The following is a 16223-nucleotide window of genomic DNA, read 5'->3' on the forward strand; positions in this document are numbered from 1 at the left end:
GGATGAGAAATAAATGATTCAGTTAATTCAATACAAAATTATTATTTTAAAAAAATTCAGTGAGATGCTTTTTTTTTTCTTTTCCTCAGTGGTAACTGTGGTTTTGGGGAATTCTAAACCTTCACTTGCAATTACTGATTGTATCAGTCAAGGGTCACTTGCAGAGAACAGAATCCACTCTAGCTGGTTTAGGCAGAGGGAGATTTATTACAGGGTGTTAAATGGCTTACAGAATTTGTTGGGAAAGTGAAGAAACAGACTTCAGGTTGAGGTCTCAGGAATAACTTTCAGAGTCTTATAGCAGAGCAGGCCACTAAGGGAGTAGTTGTCTCTTGTGCAGTTTTGAAACTATCTACCAAATGGTTAGTTTCAGAACCATACTGCTGTTCAACAGGTAGGAGGTATCCACAGGAAATTACAGTATTTCCAGTGATGGTACTTGCTGGCAAAAACAGCCTGAGTGCAGTTCTGAACTTACAAACCTTTGTCTTCAACGTCTTAACTTCCTCAATCTCATAATTTCATTTGATCAACAGCACTTCAGTTACATTGGTGCAAGGGATTCTGAGTAATTTACTTTTAACCTTCTAGTCTTTATAATATAGAAAAAAAAAAACATGAGTAGGAGGGTTGGCTTTAGCTTATGAATTGTTTAGTTAGTTGGTCATATTCCATAGAATTGTTTCATTGAGGTTCGAGTCCAACTACTACACTTACCTCCTTTTTCTTCTACTCCATATATGCACATACTTAGACACATATACCTGCTTTTTTTTAAAGATTTTATTTATTTATTAATGAGAAACATAGGAGAGAGAAAGAACCAGGCATCACCCTGGTACCTGTGCTGCTGGGGATTGAACTCAGGACCTCATGTTTGAGAGCCTGAAGCTTTATCCACTGCACCACCTCCCGGACCACACATATACCTGCTTTTGATGAGTTGCCTCTCTTGCTTTTTTTTTTAAATTTTTTAAAATATTTATTTATTCCCTTTTTTGTTGCCCTTGTTGTTTTATTGTTGCTGTAGTTATTATTGTTGTTGATGTTATCGTTGTTGGATAGGACAGAGAGAAATGAAGAGAGGAGGGGAAGACAGGGGGAGAGAAAGACAGACACCTGCAGACCTGCTTCACCGTCTGTGAAGCGACTCCCCTGCAGGTGGGGAGCCGGGGGCTCGAACCGGGATCCTTACCCTGGTCCTTGCACTTTGCGCCACGCACGTGCGCTTAACCCGCTGCGCTACCACCCAACTCCCTGCCTCTCTTGCTTTTTATTTCATTTCAAAGGTAAATAATTACATCATGACCATACAATTTTCTTATGAGACAACAGGTGTAATTTCACATCATATCCACAACCAAAGTTCTATGTCCCCATTCCCTTTATTGGAAACTAGTAGTTCTCTCAGGGTCATAGATATAGGTTGACTATTATTTCTATAACTATCTATGTTTTTAAATATTTGCCCATTTTTTTCCTGTGGTCTTGTCCCCCACTTTTTTTCTTTTCTTTTTTTTTACTATTTTAAATAATTCTTTATTGAAGTATCTTCCTTAGTAATTCTTTTTTAAAAAATTTTTTATTTAAGAAAGGAGACATTAACAAAACCATAGGATAGGAGGGGTACAACTCCACACAATTCCCACCACCCGATCTCCATATCCCATCCCCTCCCCTGATAGCTTTCCCATTCTCTATCCCTCTGGGAGTATGGACCAAGGGTTGTTGTGGGTTGCAGAAGGTGGAAAGTTTGGCTTCTGTAACTGCTTCTCCGCTGAACATGGGCATTGACTGGTCGATCCATACTCCCAGTCTGCCTCTCTCTTTCCCTAGTAGGGTGGGTCTCTAGGGAAGCAGGGCTCCAGGACACATTGGTGGGGTCATCAGTCCAGGGAAGTCTGGTCGGCATCAAGCTGACATCCGGAACCTGGTAGCTGAAAAGAGAGTTAACATACAAAGCCAAACAAATTGTTGAGCAATCATGGACCTAAAGGCTGGAATAAGTGCAGATGAAGTGTTGGGGGTACTCACTGCAGACTCTTGTGTACTTCTGCTTTCAGGTATATATTTTTCCCTGGTTTATGGACACGTGAACATATGCTCTATCTCAGGGGACCTGGTCTATATCTAGGTTTGGGGACTTTATTGGGGAGTGGAATACCTGGAATGGAATTAGAGAATACTATGAAAGGAAAGGTCTCACCTGAGTGATGAAGTTGAAGGGTTGTCATTCCACACCTGAAGTCTCTGGACACAGTCTGAAGTGAAGCATGCTGGGGTGGCACTCGTTGCATTGATTAGGTTGTGATCGGCGGATGCAATATTATTTGATATGAATTGAGAGAAGCATGCAGGAAAGTGGGCCCCACCCTAAGGTTCCAGGACTGGGGGAAATAATAGGCTCTATAGTGGAAATGTGAGGTTCCTGCTGTTTTAGGGTTCAAAAAGACAATGGATAGTTATTATCATCACATTATTTGGTGATTGGGTTAACTTTGAAAAGTCCCTTTGTTAGGGTTTGGGGTATAATACCCAGCATCTTGTATATAGCTGTGCCACCAGTTGCTTCTGTTCTACCTGGTCTAGACTTTTGAGAGAGTCAACATATCAAAGACTCAGCCTGTGTATTAAAAAGACTCAGTCTGGGGGTCGGGCGGTGGCGCAGTGGGTTAAGCGCATGTGGCTCAAAGCGCAAGGACCGGCGTAAGGATCCCAGTTCGAGCCCCCGGCTCCCCACCTGCAGGGGAGTTGCTTCACAGGTGGTGAAGCAGGTCTGCAGGTGTCTATCTTTCTCTCCCCCACTCTGTCTTCCCCTCCTCTCTCCATTTCTCTCTGTCCTATCCAACAACGAATAGCGTCAACAAGGGCAATAATAACCACAACGAGGCTACAACAACAAGAGCAACAAAAGGGGGGAAAAATGGCCTCCAGGAGCGGTGGATTCATGGTGCAGGCACCGAGTCCAGCAATAACCCTGGAGGAAAAAAAAAAAAAGACTCAGTCTGTGTTTTAAACACATTTTTTTTTTTAAGTCATACCTACACCTATTGCTACTTCCAAATGTTTTTTCTTCTTTCTCCAGGTCTTGGGGTTTTGATGGAAGTAGTATTCAGAGCCCTCTATGACCATACAATTTTCAGTGTAAATCTGTGCTTGTTCTAACTTTCAGACCTTTCAGTTTTGGTAGGGTCACAGGGGAGTTTTATTGATTCAAGTCTGTGCTATATGGCTAGTGAAGTACAGAGATTGGGACCTTGGGTTCTAAAGCAGGAATTCTCAACACAGCTAAATTGTATAGTCTCATGATAGAGCTTTAAAGATACCTATTCCAGAGATTCTAATACAATCACATTGTTGTTTGGTTGTCCTGGAAATGAATAAAAGTTCAAAACCCCTCTGGTGACCTGCATGCACATCTGGAGCTGAGAATCTGCCCATATCAGACAGAATGGGACAATAGCTGCAGTTGGGTTGCTTGTACTTTAATAGCATCATATAGAGAATATGCAGGAGGAAAACCGTAGCCAGTTGCCAGGGCCCTGAGATTAGGGTGAAAAGTAAGCACAAGCCATACAATTGATCAGAAGAGGTCAAGTGGGAACACACATATGACTCCCTAACTAGGACAATGCCAAGTGTGTGTCCCCCACCCCAAGCTTCAAGGAGTATGTATTTGTAAAACTTAGGCATTTCCTAACATTGTTCAGACAAAAGAACAGGTGGTTATACATTACATAGACAAAGATCAGAATACATTTATAAGGAAGAAAACATCAGGGTATGGTTCTTGTCATTATCCAAGAGTCATAACGTCAGGCACATTCTTTTGATGCCATAAAATAACTGAGTTTATTCCAGTTATCCCATGCACAATCTCCAGACCCTTAGGGCAGCAGCCAGACATTCAGATTTATGGGTGATCGCTGTGCAATCCAACCCTCTACTGCCTATGGGCAAGAGTCTCTGAAATATCTAAACTTTACCTTAGAGCAGGATTTTGTGATAATGGGACAGAGCCTGAAAATAGAGCCTGAAATATAAGCCTCATGGTTTATTAGTCAAAGGAATGTACCTTGTAGACAGATAGTAGCAAAGCATATATTTTATAAACATAGTTGCATCAAGAGGATTTTTATTGGCAAGTATCAGGAAGTCTGAAATCAGAAAACGTCTTCAATACATCAGAATCACCTAGAGGATCTGTTTCACCATAAGCTGCTCTTTTTCATCCAGTTCCTAACTCAGTGTGCCTCTGGTAAAATGAGAGATTTTTTTTTCCATTTTTTTTTTTTTTACCAGAGCATTACTTAGCTCTGGCTTATGGTGGTGCTGGGGACTGAACCTGGGATTTTGGAGCCTTAGACACAAGATTCTCTTTGATTAACCATTATGCTATCTACCCCTGCCCCCCACCCCATTTTTTAATCTACTGCATCACCTCCCGGACCACCTTTTTTTTTTTTTTTTAAAGCCAGAGTCACTCATCTCTGGCTGTTAGTAGAGATAGAGACTGAACCTAGGCATAAACCTGAGACCTCTCATGTGCTAGTCCTGTATGCTAACCTGTGCTGTCTTCTTGACCTATATATTGTTTAAATTTGCAAATGTGCTGCTGATGGTCCTATTACTAGGGGCTACTTAAGGACTGAGACCCTTGTCTGCCACACTTGGGTGGTCTTGAAGGGCATTAGAAGGGCATTGGAAGGCATACCAGGAACTCAGAACAGGCTGAGCCAGCCAATCCACCCATTTCCCTACACCTTCCTCAGCATAGAAGAGGGGCCAGGCGCCAAGATGTCTTAGAACAGCACCAGTATCTCCGCCTTCCATCTGGTTTAAAGGTCATAGCGTGCAGATGGGAGTGCTAGAAAACAAAGACTAAAGTTAGACCTTCTTAGATGGGGAGAGGACCAGGGGTCTGAGAAAGCAGTATGATGCAGCACATTTACCCTGACCCAGACTCACTATCAAACTAGGAGGGCAAGGTACTGGGTGGTGGTGCAGCCAGCTCAACATGCATATTGCAGTGCAAAAGCATTTGGATTAAAGCCCCCAGTCCCCACCTGTGGGGGGAAGCTTCATGAACTTTGAAGTAGTGCTGTGGTTGTCACTTTTTCTCTCTCCTAATTCTCCCCTTTCCCTCTTGATTTCTTTCTGTTTCTATCCAATAAGTAAATAAATAAATAAAACTGGAAAGACTGGAAAACTTGGGGTCTCTCCCTCTCTTGAGGGCATATATGTGTCTGTGCATGTAACTTTCTCTTTTCTGTCCCTGCTTTGTTGCCGTAAACTCACCCTCTTTGAAACCTGACAGTCTCCTGTGATTCTTCATTGTTAAGATTGTGAAGGATACCTTCAAGGCGACTATAGTTTTACATCTTTAAACTTTCATAATGGATCAGGAAAACTTTTCTCTATATTTTTACCTTTAAATTATTATTTTTATTTTATGTAGGGTTACATATAGTCTCCTGCATTCTTCTCTGTTAGACCTAGTTTTGCACCACTGAGATTTATTGTTAAGTCTAAAATACAATTTGAATCCAGTGCAAGGAAGAAATTTGTCCTACATATAGAAGTGTCTTCCCTAGAAACAGGGTGGGAGTATGGGACGACCTGTCAACACTCATGTCCAGTGAAGAAGGAATTAAAGAAGCCAGACCTGCACCTTCTGCTCCCTATAAAGATCTCCATACTCCATACTCCCAGAGGGTTAAAGAGTAGGGGAACTTCCAAAAAAGGGGAGAGGATATGGAACTCTGGTGGTGTGAATTGTACCCCTCTTACACCACAATTTTATCAATCATTATTAAATCACTATTAAAAAAGTTAAAAAATTAATTTGTGATTTGGGAGGTGGTGCAGTGGATAAAGCATTGGACTCATAGAGCATGAGTCCTGAGTTCAATCCCAGCAGGACATGTACCAGAGTGATGTCTGGTTCTTTCACTCTCTCCTTTTATCTTTCTCACTAATAAGTAAATAATATATATTTTTTAAAGTATCTTCCATAGTGCCCTTAGATATTTGCTTGTTCTAATTCATATTAAAATGGGAATGAATGGGAGTCAGGTGGTAGCGCAGCGGGTTAAGCGCAGGTGGCGCAAAGCACAAGGACCAGAGGAAGGATCCGGGTTTGAGCTCCTGGCTCCCCACCTGCAGGGGAGTCACTTCACAGGTGGTGAAGCAGGTCTGCAGGTGTCTGTCTTTCTCTCCCTCTCCCTGTCTTCCTTTCTCCATTTCTCTCTGTCCTATCCAACGACAACATCAATAACAACAACAATAATAACTACAACAACAATTGAAAGACAACAAGGGCAACAAAAGGGAAATAAATAAATAATAAAAAAAGAGAATGAATTAGTTGTCCTGTAAATTACCTTTCTGTTCTCACTGTCATGTCTCCCCCTCTCCATTCCCTTTTAAGTCATAGAAATGTTATTGTTGCTCTTTTTTTTTTTACTTTAAGGTGTATCTCAATATGATATATTTTTGAAAAAATATAAACCGAGGGCAAAGGATAGATAGCATAATGGTTATGCGAACAGACTTATGCTTGAGGCTCTAATGTCCTAGATTCAATCCCCTGCACTACCATAAGCCAGAGCTGAAGAGTGCTCTGGTTAAAAAAAAAAAAAGAAAAAAGAAAAAAATATAAACAGCCTAATTAAATTATATTTAATGTTTGCCATGTCAAAATTTACTTAGTTTTTGATGCTCAGCTTTTTTCTTGAGTAATTGATTCATAGACTTTATCTGGAATTTTCATACTAAAATAAAATATTGGGTTGTTGGAAAAGTGATGACACATTTTTGCATAGAAAAATACTTCATGAACAGCTGGAGGAGTCACCCCCAATACGGCTGCGAGAGCAGGAAAGAGTTGTCACCTCCAGCTGTTGCCCAGGGAAGTAGGTGCATGTGCATATACACACACCCAGGTTACACATGAGGAAAGTAAAGGTAAAGGGGGCATGAGATATAACGGTGGTGGTTCCGGAGGCGAGGCTACATAGCAGCAGCAGCTGTGTTTCTCTCCTCTCCTCTCCTCTCCTCTCCTCTCCTCTCCTCTCCTCTCCTCTCCTCTCCTCTCCTCTCCTCTCCTCTCCTGGGTCAACTAGGAGATCATCTGGGACAGCAACAAGACAGGACTAGAATGACTTCAGGAAACCACCAAATCACCAGTGAGTGCAAATAGGTGTGGACAGAGAGGAGCCTAGGGAGAGATTAAGTGGCTGGTAGCAGTACGGCAGTTTATTACCGGTTGAGGCACCACCTCCAGTCTGTGTTAACAACAAAAATTGCTGAAGGGAGGAGAGGACTCCCCTAAGACTAACCAAACACAACTGTGAGTCTCCATTGCTACTGCCCTCAGAGGCTGGAGCAGCAGGGGGTAGGTCCTGTGCTGACACTGGGGGACAGAGAACTGACCAGGAAACTTAGGAGAAGATCTACACCTTCGGTGGGGCTGTGTGGTGGGAGTCTTTCCATGTTGTTCTCCTGATGATAACATAGTGAATAGTTGCCTCAGAACCTACAGACTATAAACGGGACTTGTTTAGAAACTCACAGGGCCCAGCAGTGCTGCCTGGCTTGGCAGAGAAGCTTAACTGAGCCCGGAGCTTAGGATCTTTGGGGTGTGAGAGTCTCATTGCATAACCACTGGATTATCTCTCCCCCACCCTGCTTTATCTCTTGATCACAAGTCTGTGATTAAGCTAAGAAGCCTACTTATAGTTGAAAAGACCTCAGGCTCCCATAGCCTACAGGGAAGAAAAAGAACAAAAGAGGCTTTTAAACCACTGAGCTCCAACTCAGGGATTAAAATAATATTGAAACAACTGTCAATTTCCACAACTGTGAACTCTTTAATTACCTTACTTAGACACAAGTCAATCCAGGCAAGAATGATCAGTCATTTGAAAAGTACTGAGAGAGGGACCTCATACCATACTATATAGAATGATTAAACCAACAAGAAGAAATATTGGAGAAATTTACCAGGACAAGAGTCCAGCTAAAAGCTCCCCAAAGGTTGAAGCACAAAATAATGAGGTCAACATCCAAACACTAGTTAAGAAAATAATCACAGGAGCGAGTAAAGAGTTTGAAAGAATTGTCATCAGAAATGCAGAAACAACGAATGAGAGTCTGGAAGAAAACACAAATTATCTCAAGGTTATTAGAGAGCAGAAAGCTGAAATAGCTGAGCTAAGAACACAACTAGCTGAACAAGCTAGAACAGTACCAGAACAGGGTAACAAAATAGTTGAACTCCAGAAAACAGTAGAGGGAAGAGAGAATAGAATACATGAGGCTGAAGACAGAATAAGCAAGGTTGAGGATGAATTAGAGACAACTAAAAAAGAAGTAAGAAGTCTCAAAAAGAGACTAAGAGATACTGAAAACAACAGCAGAGACCTATGGGATGACTTCAAAAGAAATAATATATGCATTATTGGCCTACCAGAGGAAGAAAGAGAGGGAGGGGAAGAAGCATTCTTCAGGACATAATAGCTGAGAACTTCTCTAGTCTAGACAACATAAAAGACATAAAGGTTCAAAGGTCCCAAAGAAAATAAACCCAGACTTAAAGACACCAAGACACATCCTATTTATAATGGAAAGGAATAAGGATAAAGAAAGGATCCTGAAGGCTGCAACAGAAAAACAAAGAGTCACCTACAGAGGAAACCCCATAAGATTAGCAGCAGACTTCTCCACACAAACACTACAGGCCAGAAGAGAATGGCAAGATATCTGTCATGTGCTCAATGAGAAAGGCTTTCAACCAAGACTACTGTACCCTGCTAGACTGTCATTCATATTAGATGGAGGCATAAAACCCTTCTCAGACAAGCAACAGTTGAAGGAATCAACTATCTCCAAGCCTGCCTTGAAAGAACTTCTGAAAGTGTTATCTGGTTGAGTGTAAAATTCTGTTTTATTGATGTGTATAACAAATAGCAATCTTTCATATTCATCTGCAGAGGACCTTTCCTTTTCAGTGATTGACACTTTGTTTGAAAACAGTTCCTTTACTTGAAACTTTTTTTTCCCCCCTGGGGATTCACTGCAAGGGATTGACTTTTTCAGATATAGAGAGTCAGAGGAAACAAGGTGAAGAAACCATACTGAAGCTTTCTCTACTGTGGTTGGCAATGGGTTCAAACCTGGGTTGCAGCATGACAAATAGAGCCACCTCCCAAGGTGAGCTATTTTACCAGATTTAAAATTTAATACAGTGTCCAGGTGGTAGTGTTCCTGGTCAAGCATACATGTTCAAGTTTTTAGGTTCAAGCTTCCAGTTCCTATCTGGACGGGAAATGCTTCATGAACTGTGAAGTAGTGCTGCAGGTGTCTTTCTCTGTTTCCCTCTCTTTTTGATTTTTTTATTAGTGATTTACAAAATTATTAGATGATGAGGGGCATAATTCCACAGCATCCCAACACTAATGTTTTGTGTACCCTTCCAGCAGAAATTGCAGTACTTCTCCCAAGGTGACAGATATGGGTTGACTATATACCTATATCCGTCTATCTTATCTTTTTTTTTGCCCATTTTTATTCACTTCTACAACCCTGTCATCACTTCCTTTCTGAGTCTTACCTATTACTACTACCAAATGTGCTTCCTTTTTTCCTCTTTCCTCTCAGATAAGAGAAACATTGCCTGACTTCCTCTGGTGTTTTCCAGATTCTTTTGCTTTTTACTGATAGCATAAAAACAGAGATTTCTGGGGGTCAGGCAGTAGTGCAGCGGGTTACGAACACATGGTACAAAGTGCAAGGACCGGCGTAAGGATCACAGTTCAAGCACCCGGTTCTCCACCTCAGGGGAATCACTTCACAGGCAGTGAAGCAGGTCTGCAGGTGTCTGTCTTTCTCGCCCCCTCTCTGTCTTCCCTTCCTCTCTCCATTTCTCTCTGTCCTATCCAACAATGAATGACATCATCAATAACAATAATTACAACAACAAGGGCAACAACGGGGGAAAATGTCCTCCAGGACCAGTGGATTCGTGGTGTAGGCATTGAGCCCCAGCAATAACCCTGGAGGCAAAAAAAAAAAAAATATTCCTGGTGACAAAGCTTTCAAGTCCCAGTGGAATCATCTTCCTCTAACATTTCACCCCCTCTAGAATTTTGGACCAAAATTATTTTTGGTATAGAAGGAAGGAGTTCTGGCTTCTGTAGTTGCTTTTCCATTGCACATTAACATTGGAAGGTCGTTTGTACCCCCTACCTATCTTTATCTTTCCGTAGAAGGGAGGGGTGAGATTCTGGGATATGTTGGTGAGGTCATCTGCCTAGGGAGGTCAGATTGGAATTGTAGTAGCATCTACAATTTGGTGGCAGAAACCAGTAAGATATAAAGCATAAAAAAAATTAATAAGAGAAATCAAAAAGTAGTAATATAGCAAATTAGAATAGGAATTCTGGTGAAAAGAAGCTAGGATATCCATTTTGGGTATGTTCGTAGGAACCCAGGACTTTAGTAATCTTCGCTTAGCCTTGATAGCTAACATGGTTTCTCTATCTACCTCTCCCCTCTCAACTTCTCTGTCTCTACCAAATAAATAAATAAATAGATAAACAAAACTCATTTGGTAAAGTGTGCATTATGCTCATGGCCTGGGCTCAATTGTTGGCACCATATGGTAGCGCTGTAGCACATTGGGGAAGCTCTGAAGTCTCTCCCTCTCACTGGGTTGGTCTCTCTCTATCTGAATTTTAAAAATTGAAAGAGTTGTCCCAAGAATGGTGAAATTGCACATCCATGATGCCTGGGCAGTAAAAATAAAATAACATAAATAAATAAAATTCCATATAAAATGTATTGGGTAAAATCTATTATAAATGTAAATGCAGAAGAATAATGATAAGAAAAGTAAGACAGATGTTAAGGATCATAGCTGTGTATATTTACATGGTATTATTGTATGAGAAAAATACATATACATATTAATGAAAATCAGTCCTTTGACAACAGTTTAAAGTTTAAATTTCTAAAACCCAAGAGTGAACTAAGAGACGATGTAAATTGCACTTGTTGAACAGCTTTTTTGCATTGGCTTAAATAAGGCTGCATTCTGTGACACTCTTTTTCAAGCTCATAGAACTTTCTGCTACAAGGTAAAATCTATCTAAGTGCACATTCAAAGTACTCAGCAGTGAATTTATGTTGTTTTCAGCGTTGTTCAGTTTACCTCATCTTTCTTGGAACATAGACCTGAAAGGAGGGAATCTTCTGAAGCCTTTAGGTTAGCATGATCATCATTCTTAGGTTGGTTAGTAGTCTCTTTTATCCTCCTTAATTGAATGGCAAGAAACACTAATCTAGGATTTTAAAAGGGATCACAAATTCTTAAGGCTAAAAATATTGGTGGTCGCAAGTACTTAGCTGACCTTAAAAGAGTTATAGTCTTGCTTTGGGAAACTAGATGGCCAACCAGCTCGTTTCAGAAAGACTACCTTTCCCTTTCCAGTGATTAGCTAAGAAAATTATTCCTGACAGTGGCAGGCCAAGGAGCTCAAGCAGTTACATATTTAGAGACAGAGAACCCATTGTCCAAAGATCATAGAAGAGCCTTTGCAAACACAAAGAAGGGATTTAGAACAATTTGCATAAATCTCCCCCTAAACAGAGACATGGCTTCGGTGTTGGGGTAGTTCCAGCAACCCCTCCCTATCTGTATCATGAGGTGACTGTGCTTGGTGAGAATACAGTCTGAATTCAGTCTCATGATGGTTTATGCCAACAGGATTGGGTGATGGGACACTGAATAAGTCCACTGTTTGGCTCTACATAAGGACTCTTTTGTGTTGGCCTGGGCAGTCATTTTCAAGTTTGTCTTGCTTTTTTCCCCAAAGATGTTTTTGGACGTTGTGGGTTGGAGAATTAAGCACAACACCTATTCTGAGCTAATCTGTCAAAATTTGCTCTTGGAAGACCACCATAGTTCCTTGTATTTCTAGAATATGGAGAATGGTAGTCATACTATTGGAGACTTCTGATTCCTTAATTATAAGTCAAGCAGAAGAGAAGTCTTTGCTTGAAATACCCAATAACCAGGCATTCACTCCTATTCATGGTAATTCATTTCTGTTTGTTAATATATGATCAGTTTTATTCAGTAACTTCTTTAAGAATTATGTTCTATTGAGCAGTAATCTATATACTAATATTTAGTATTCCCATGCCATCCTGGGATATAGTTTAAAAATGCCAAATGATTACATATCTGTTTCTGAATTTCTTTCCTTTTTTCTTTTAAAAAGATACACATTAAACCAGATACTAGGAGCATTTCTGGTGTTTTGCACAGAATATTATTCTAGAAATCACTTAAGGAGCCAGTTTAAAATCCAAGAAGTAGCTCTTGCACTGGGAAAATTTTGAGCTTTTAAGGACAAAAATAAAATTCACTAATTTCTAACCTGCAGTTTATTTTTCTTTCAGTCTGCTAGCTTGATTTCATAGCTTTGTTATAATAATATAAACATTTTTTATGTTTATTTATAGGTGGCTTTAACCAAGAGAGCAGATCCAGCTGAGCTTAGAACAATATTTTTGAAGGTCAGTATAAATGAATCTATTTTGTTTCTTGTTTGATTTGTATTCTGTAACATTTAAAGATTTTTAAGTAGCTTTTTATTTCATTGTTATACTTTTTTTAAAAAAAATCACCCAAATTGTCCTTACTTAAGACTTAAGAAAGATTCTTTACATTATATATTTACATTCCCCCCCCCCCCATGGATTGATAGGCAATTGTGATGGGAACAAAGTTTATATTGCTATTTCTTTTTCTCCCCTCACATGATGTCAGGTACTCAAAAGGAGCTGCTGAAGTCTTATCACCAATTTGCCTTTCAAGGATTGACTATTTTGATGTTAATGCCTTTTTTTCGTTAAGTTTAAAGCTGTTCATAAACATGTTGGTAATCTTTCATTCATCCAATGGAAACTTCCTTGTCTGTCCTTAGTAGAAGCCATTGCTCTCTCCTCCTCCTTTCCATTGCCTTCGTTGTTATCATCATCATCATCATCATCATCATCATCATCATCATTCTTGGTTACAACTGTGATGCCCTGTATGTAGGAGTTCTCAGTATGAATATTAGGCAGCAGAACTAGCAGGCACCATATAAAATTTATTTCCTTAGTTTTGTATCTATTTACCCACCTTGTGATAGTTGGTCAGTGAAGGATTATATGCCAACAAAACTACCTCAGAATCCAGACATTGAATCACTTCTAATGTTATTAATTGTAATTAAAGTACTCAAAGAGAAAAAAAAAGATATTCTTATAAAGAAAATTGAAAATGTGTGAGCTTGAAAAAAAAAAATGGAGTGACCAGTCTCTAAGACCTTTTTCAGAGAGAACAATAGAGAAACACCACAGCACCAAACTGTCCTTCCAGTTTGTAGGGGTAGAGCACATGGCAAAGCAAGCATACTATTCAGGTGAGTTGGTAAGGCTACATGGTGATCCTGCTTTGGAATAGCATGTCTTTTTCTAGCTGCTGCCTCCACTCTGAGTTATGTGCACGTCTACATTGGGTATAATTCTGATTAGTCAGGCAGACCCAAGGTAGGTAGGACTTTTATGCTGACTTCTGGAGAACCTCTCTAAGCATATCTGAATAAGTAGACCTGAAGAGTGGGATCGAATCTTTAGGAGCAGATAGAGAAGATCTCTCTTCCCTTGCAGTGGCTGGGACTACATGAGTTTTGAGTGAGAGTCCCTTATAATCTGAGGAAGAGATGATCTGGGGAGAAGCATTCCTGAAGAAAACAGTGATCAGCAGTTTATGGAAGGGATTGTGGAGCTGGCAGGGGTTTTAGTGATCTCATCAGGCCTGGGCAGTGTGGTACCCACACAAATCCACCTTGGCTCAGCTTGCTGAGAGATCTCTTGTTTACCATCTACCGCAGACAATATTGTGGTGGGGGAAGAATAAGGAGGGAGGCGCCACGGGGGCTGTGCCAGGCATGTCTCCGCTGTAGCTGGGCTTTTTAGTTAAGTATGGATCAGCATTCTGTAAACCTGACTGCTGATTCACTTTGATTTCTTCCTGACTTTTCTCTCTGATCCATATTTCAACCTTTTCTCTGTTCAGCTGACTAGAGAAACTTCTAATATAGCATGGGAGAGATTTTCTTGAGGTATAATTTATTGTATCCTCTGAAGTATAGAAGGACTGAGTGCAGCTATTGAGCTAAGAGAGAGTCTGTGGAGGCAAGACATAAGAAAAAATGCCTTCAGGGACTGAGATGGGTCCAGTTCTGGAGTTTCATTTAGTGTTTTTGGGAAAGATTTAAGATATTCCTCTCTCCTAAGTATCTTTAACCCCCCCTCTCATTACATTAGTTTGCAATGTTATATGATTTTTAGTATGGTTTGACAGCTGCATACATGTTTGTTTATCTCAATACACTGATCACTGAAGTTCCTGTGCCACTGCACAAAACGGAGCCCGTTACCTATTATCCCCTTCTTGTACCCCTCTCATTTCCACTCTTACAGTGACCAAAATTTTCATGAATTGTGAGTCAGCTTGATGGTTATTATTTTGCATAAGATCACTTAGTTTAGTTAGATCTTTGTTCCACATATGGGTAAAACATAGTTGCTTATTATATGTTAACTATAGTGTTAGATGCTTTTACCAATCTTATTATGTATCTATACAAATATTTTAAAAAACATAATATGGTTGATAGTTTTGTATAGCATTGAATAGTAGAAAGATGGTATGAGACAAATTATATCTACCTAGAGATAGTCATTAATTTTACAGAGAAATGGTGATAAGCTGGGATTGAGGATAAGTAGGTATTTACCAGGTGAGAAGGTGTGATAGGGGCAAAGGGAGACAATTCTAGAATGGCATGTGCAAAACAAGGAATTTCAAGACTGCTAGATACACAAAGGGAGGGTGTCCTAGATGACAGTCATGAATGTTGACACTAGAATAACAGGTAGGGAAGGATTTGGTATAAGACTTCCTGTCTAAGACCTTGAATTTTAGTATGCAGGCTAATGTTGTTGTGGGTAATATTTTGATTAGATGTGGAAGTTGAAATCTAGCTGTTTAGTTTTGTGTTTAACCTAAATGTTGACAGACATATTTTTGTCTGCCTAATGCTTTCAGTGTTGTTTCATATTAATTTAAGCAAGTAGATATTGATGACTACTTAGTTTAAAGAATATTATGAAGTACTATGAAACTCTGAAGTGAGTGGGATGTGCAAAAAAATAAAATAAAAACAGTGACTATGTCTTAAAAGAATTCAAATTTTACATAGGAAACCTGGTTTACAGGCATGCAGCAAGTGAAAACAAAAAGAATTTAAATCAGCATACACAAATGGTTTGCATATGTGGTTAATGCAAATGCCACAGGAAATAGGGGGAAGCAGTACCCCTGGGAGGATTAGTTGGAGACTTTTCTGTGGAGAGGAAAATTGAGGAGGCTCTAGAGTGAGTGGAAGCTGAAGATGCTTGGAGGAAGGAGGCCAGAGCATGAGGGAAGAGGGCCGTGTTCTAGGGAAGGTCTGGGGGTGGAACTGGAAGCATTCAGCCTCTCAAGTAAAAAGCTATTTTCTAATTTTTCAGATACCTTCTGAAATTCGTCTCTGTACCAAGGAGTTTGCCAAGTATTACAGGGAGTGAGTGATAACATTAGAAAGGTAACTGGGGGGTTGGCATTTCTGCTAAACAATAGGAAGCCTTTGAAAGTTTTCTGAGTAATCCAGTGACATAGGAGAGGCAAGTTTGAAATGTGATTGATGAAGAAAGGCCATACAATAGATGTGAAGATCAGACTTGGGTGTAACCCTTAAAAACTTGCCTTAGTTAAAAGTAGCTGATCTTATCTAGTGTGTGTGGATGTGTGTGTGTGTGTGTGTGTGTGTGTGTGTGTGTGTGTGTGTGTGTGTGTGTGTGAGAGAGAGAGAGAGAGAGAGAAGTAGGGGAGAGGAAGAGAGAGAGGTGTAAATGTGACCTCTGGCTATGCAACTTAAATGCTGAAAGGTGACTAAACAGGGGGTGGGGTGGTTTAGGAGGAAACCTGTAACTCAAGGGAGAGTAGTGGAGATGATGTGTGTACTGTTTAGTAGAAGTGTAGAGCTGGAAGTAACTGAATGCCTGTAGCATAGCTGTGGAAGATGGTAAACTGAGTGAAGGGACTGAGGGGAGAGTTAAGTCAT

The 16223-nt window shown here is 40.2% G+C and overlaps 1 protein-coding gene across 3 annotated transcripts in view; it reads left to right on the forward strand.

Annotated features, from left to right (window-relative positions):
• Nucleotides 1–16223, forward strand: part of SLC25A13 (solute carrier family 25 member 13) — a 221104-nt gene that overhangs the window by 30622 nt on the left and 174259 nt on the right. For all 3 annotated transcript variants that reach the window (XM_007532058.3, XM_060196194.1, XM_060196193.1), the window contains one exon: nucleotides 12529–12582. In XM_007532058.3, coding sequence (XP_007532120.2) covers nucleotides 12529–12582 — 54 coding nt within the window. The remainder of the gene's footprint in view (nucleotides 1–12528; nucleotides 12583–16223) is intronic.

The sequence above is a fragment of the Erinaceus europaeus genome, chromosome 8 (genome assembly GCF_950295315.1).
Source record: "Erinaceus europaeus chromosome 8, mEriEur2.1, whole genome shotgun sequence".
Taxonomy (NCBI): domain Eukaryota; kingdom Metazoa; phylum Chordata; class Mammalia; order Eulipotyphla; family Erinaceidae; genus Erinaceus; species Erinaceus europaeus.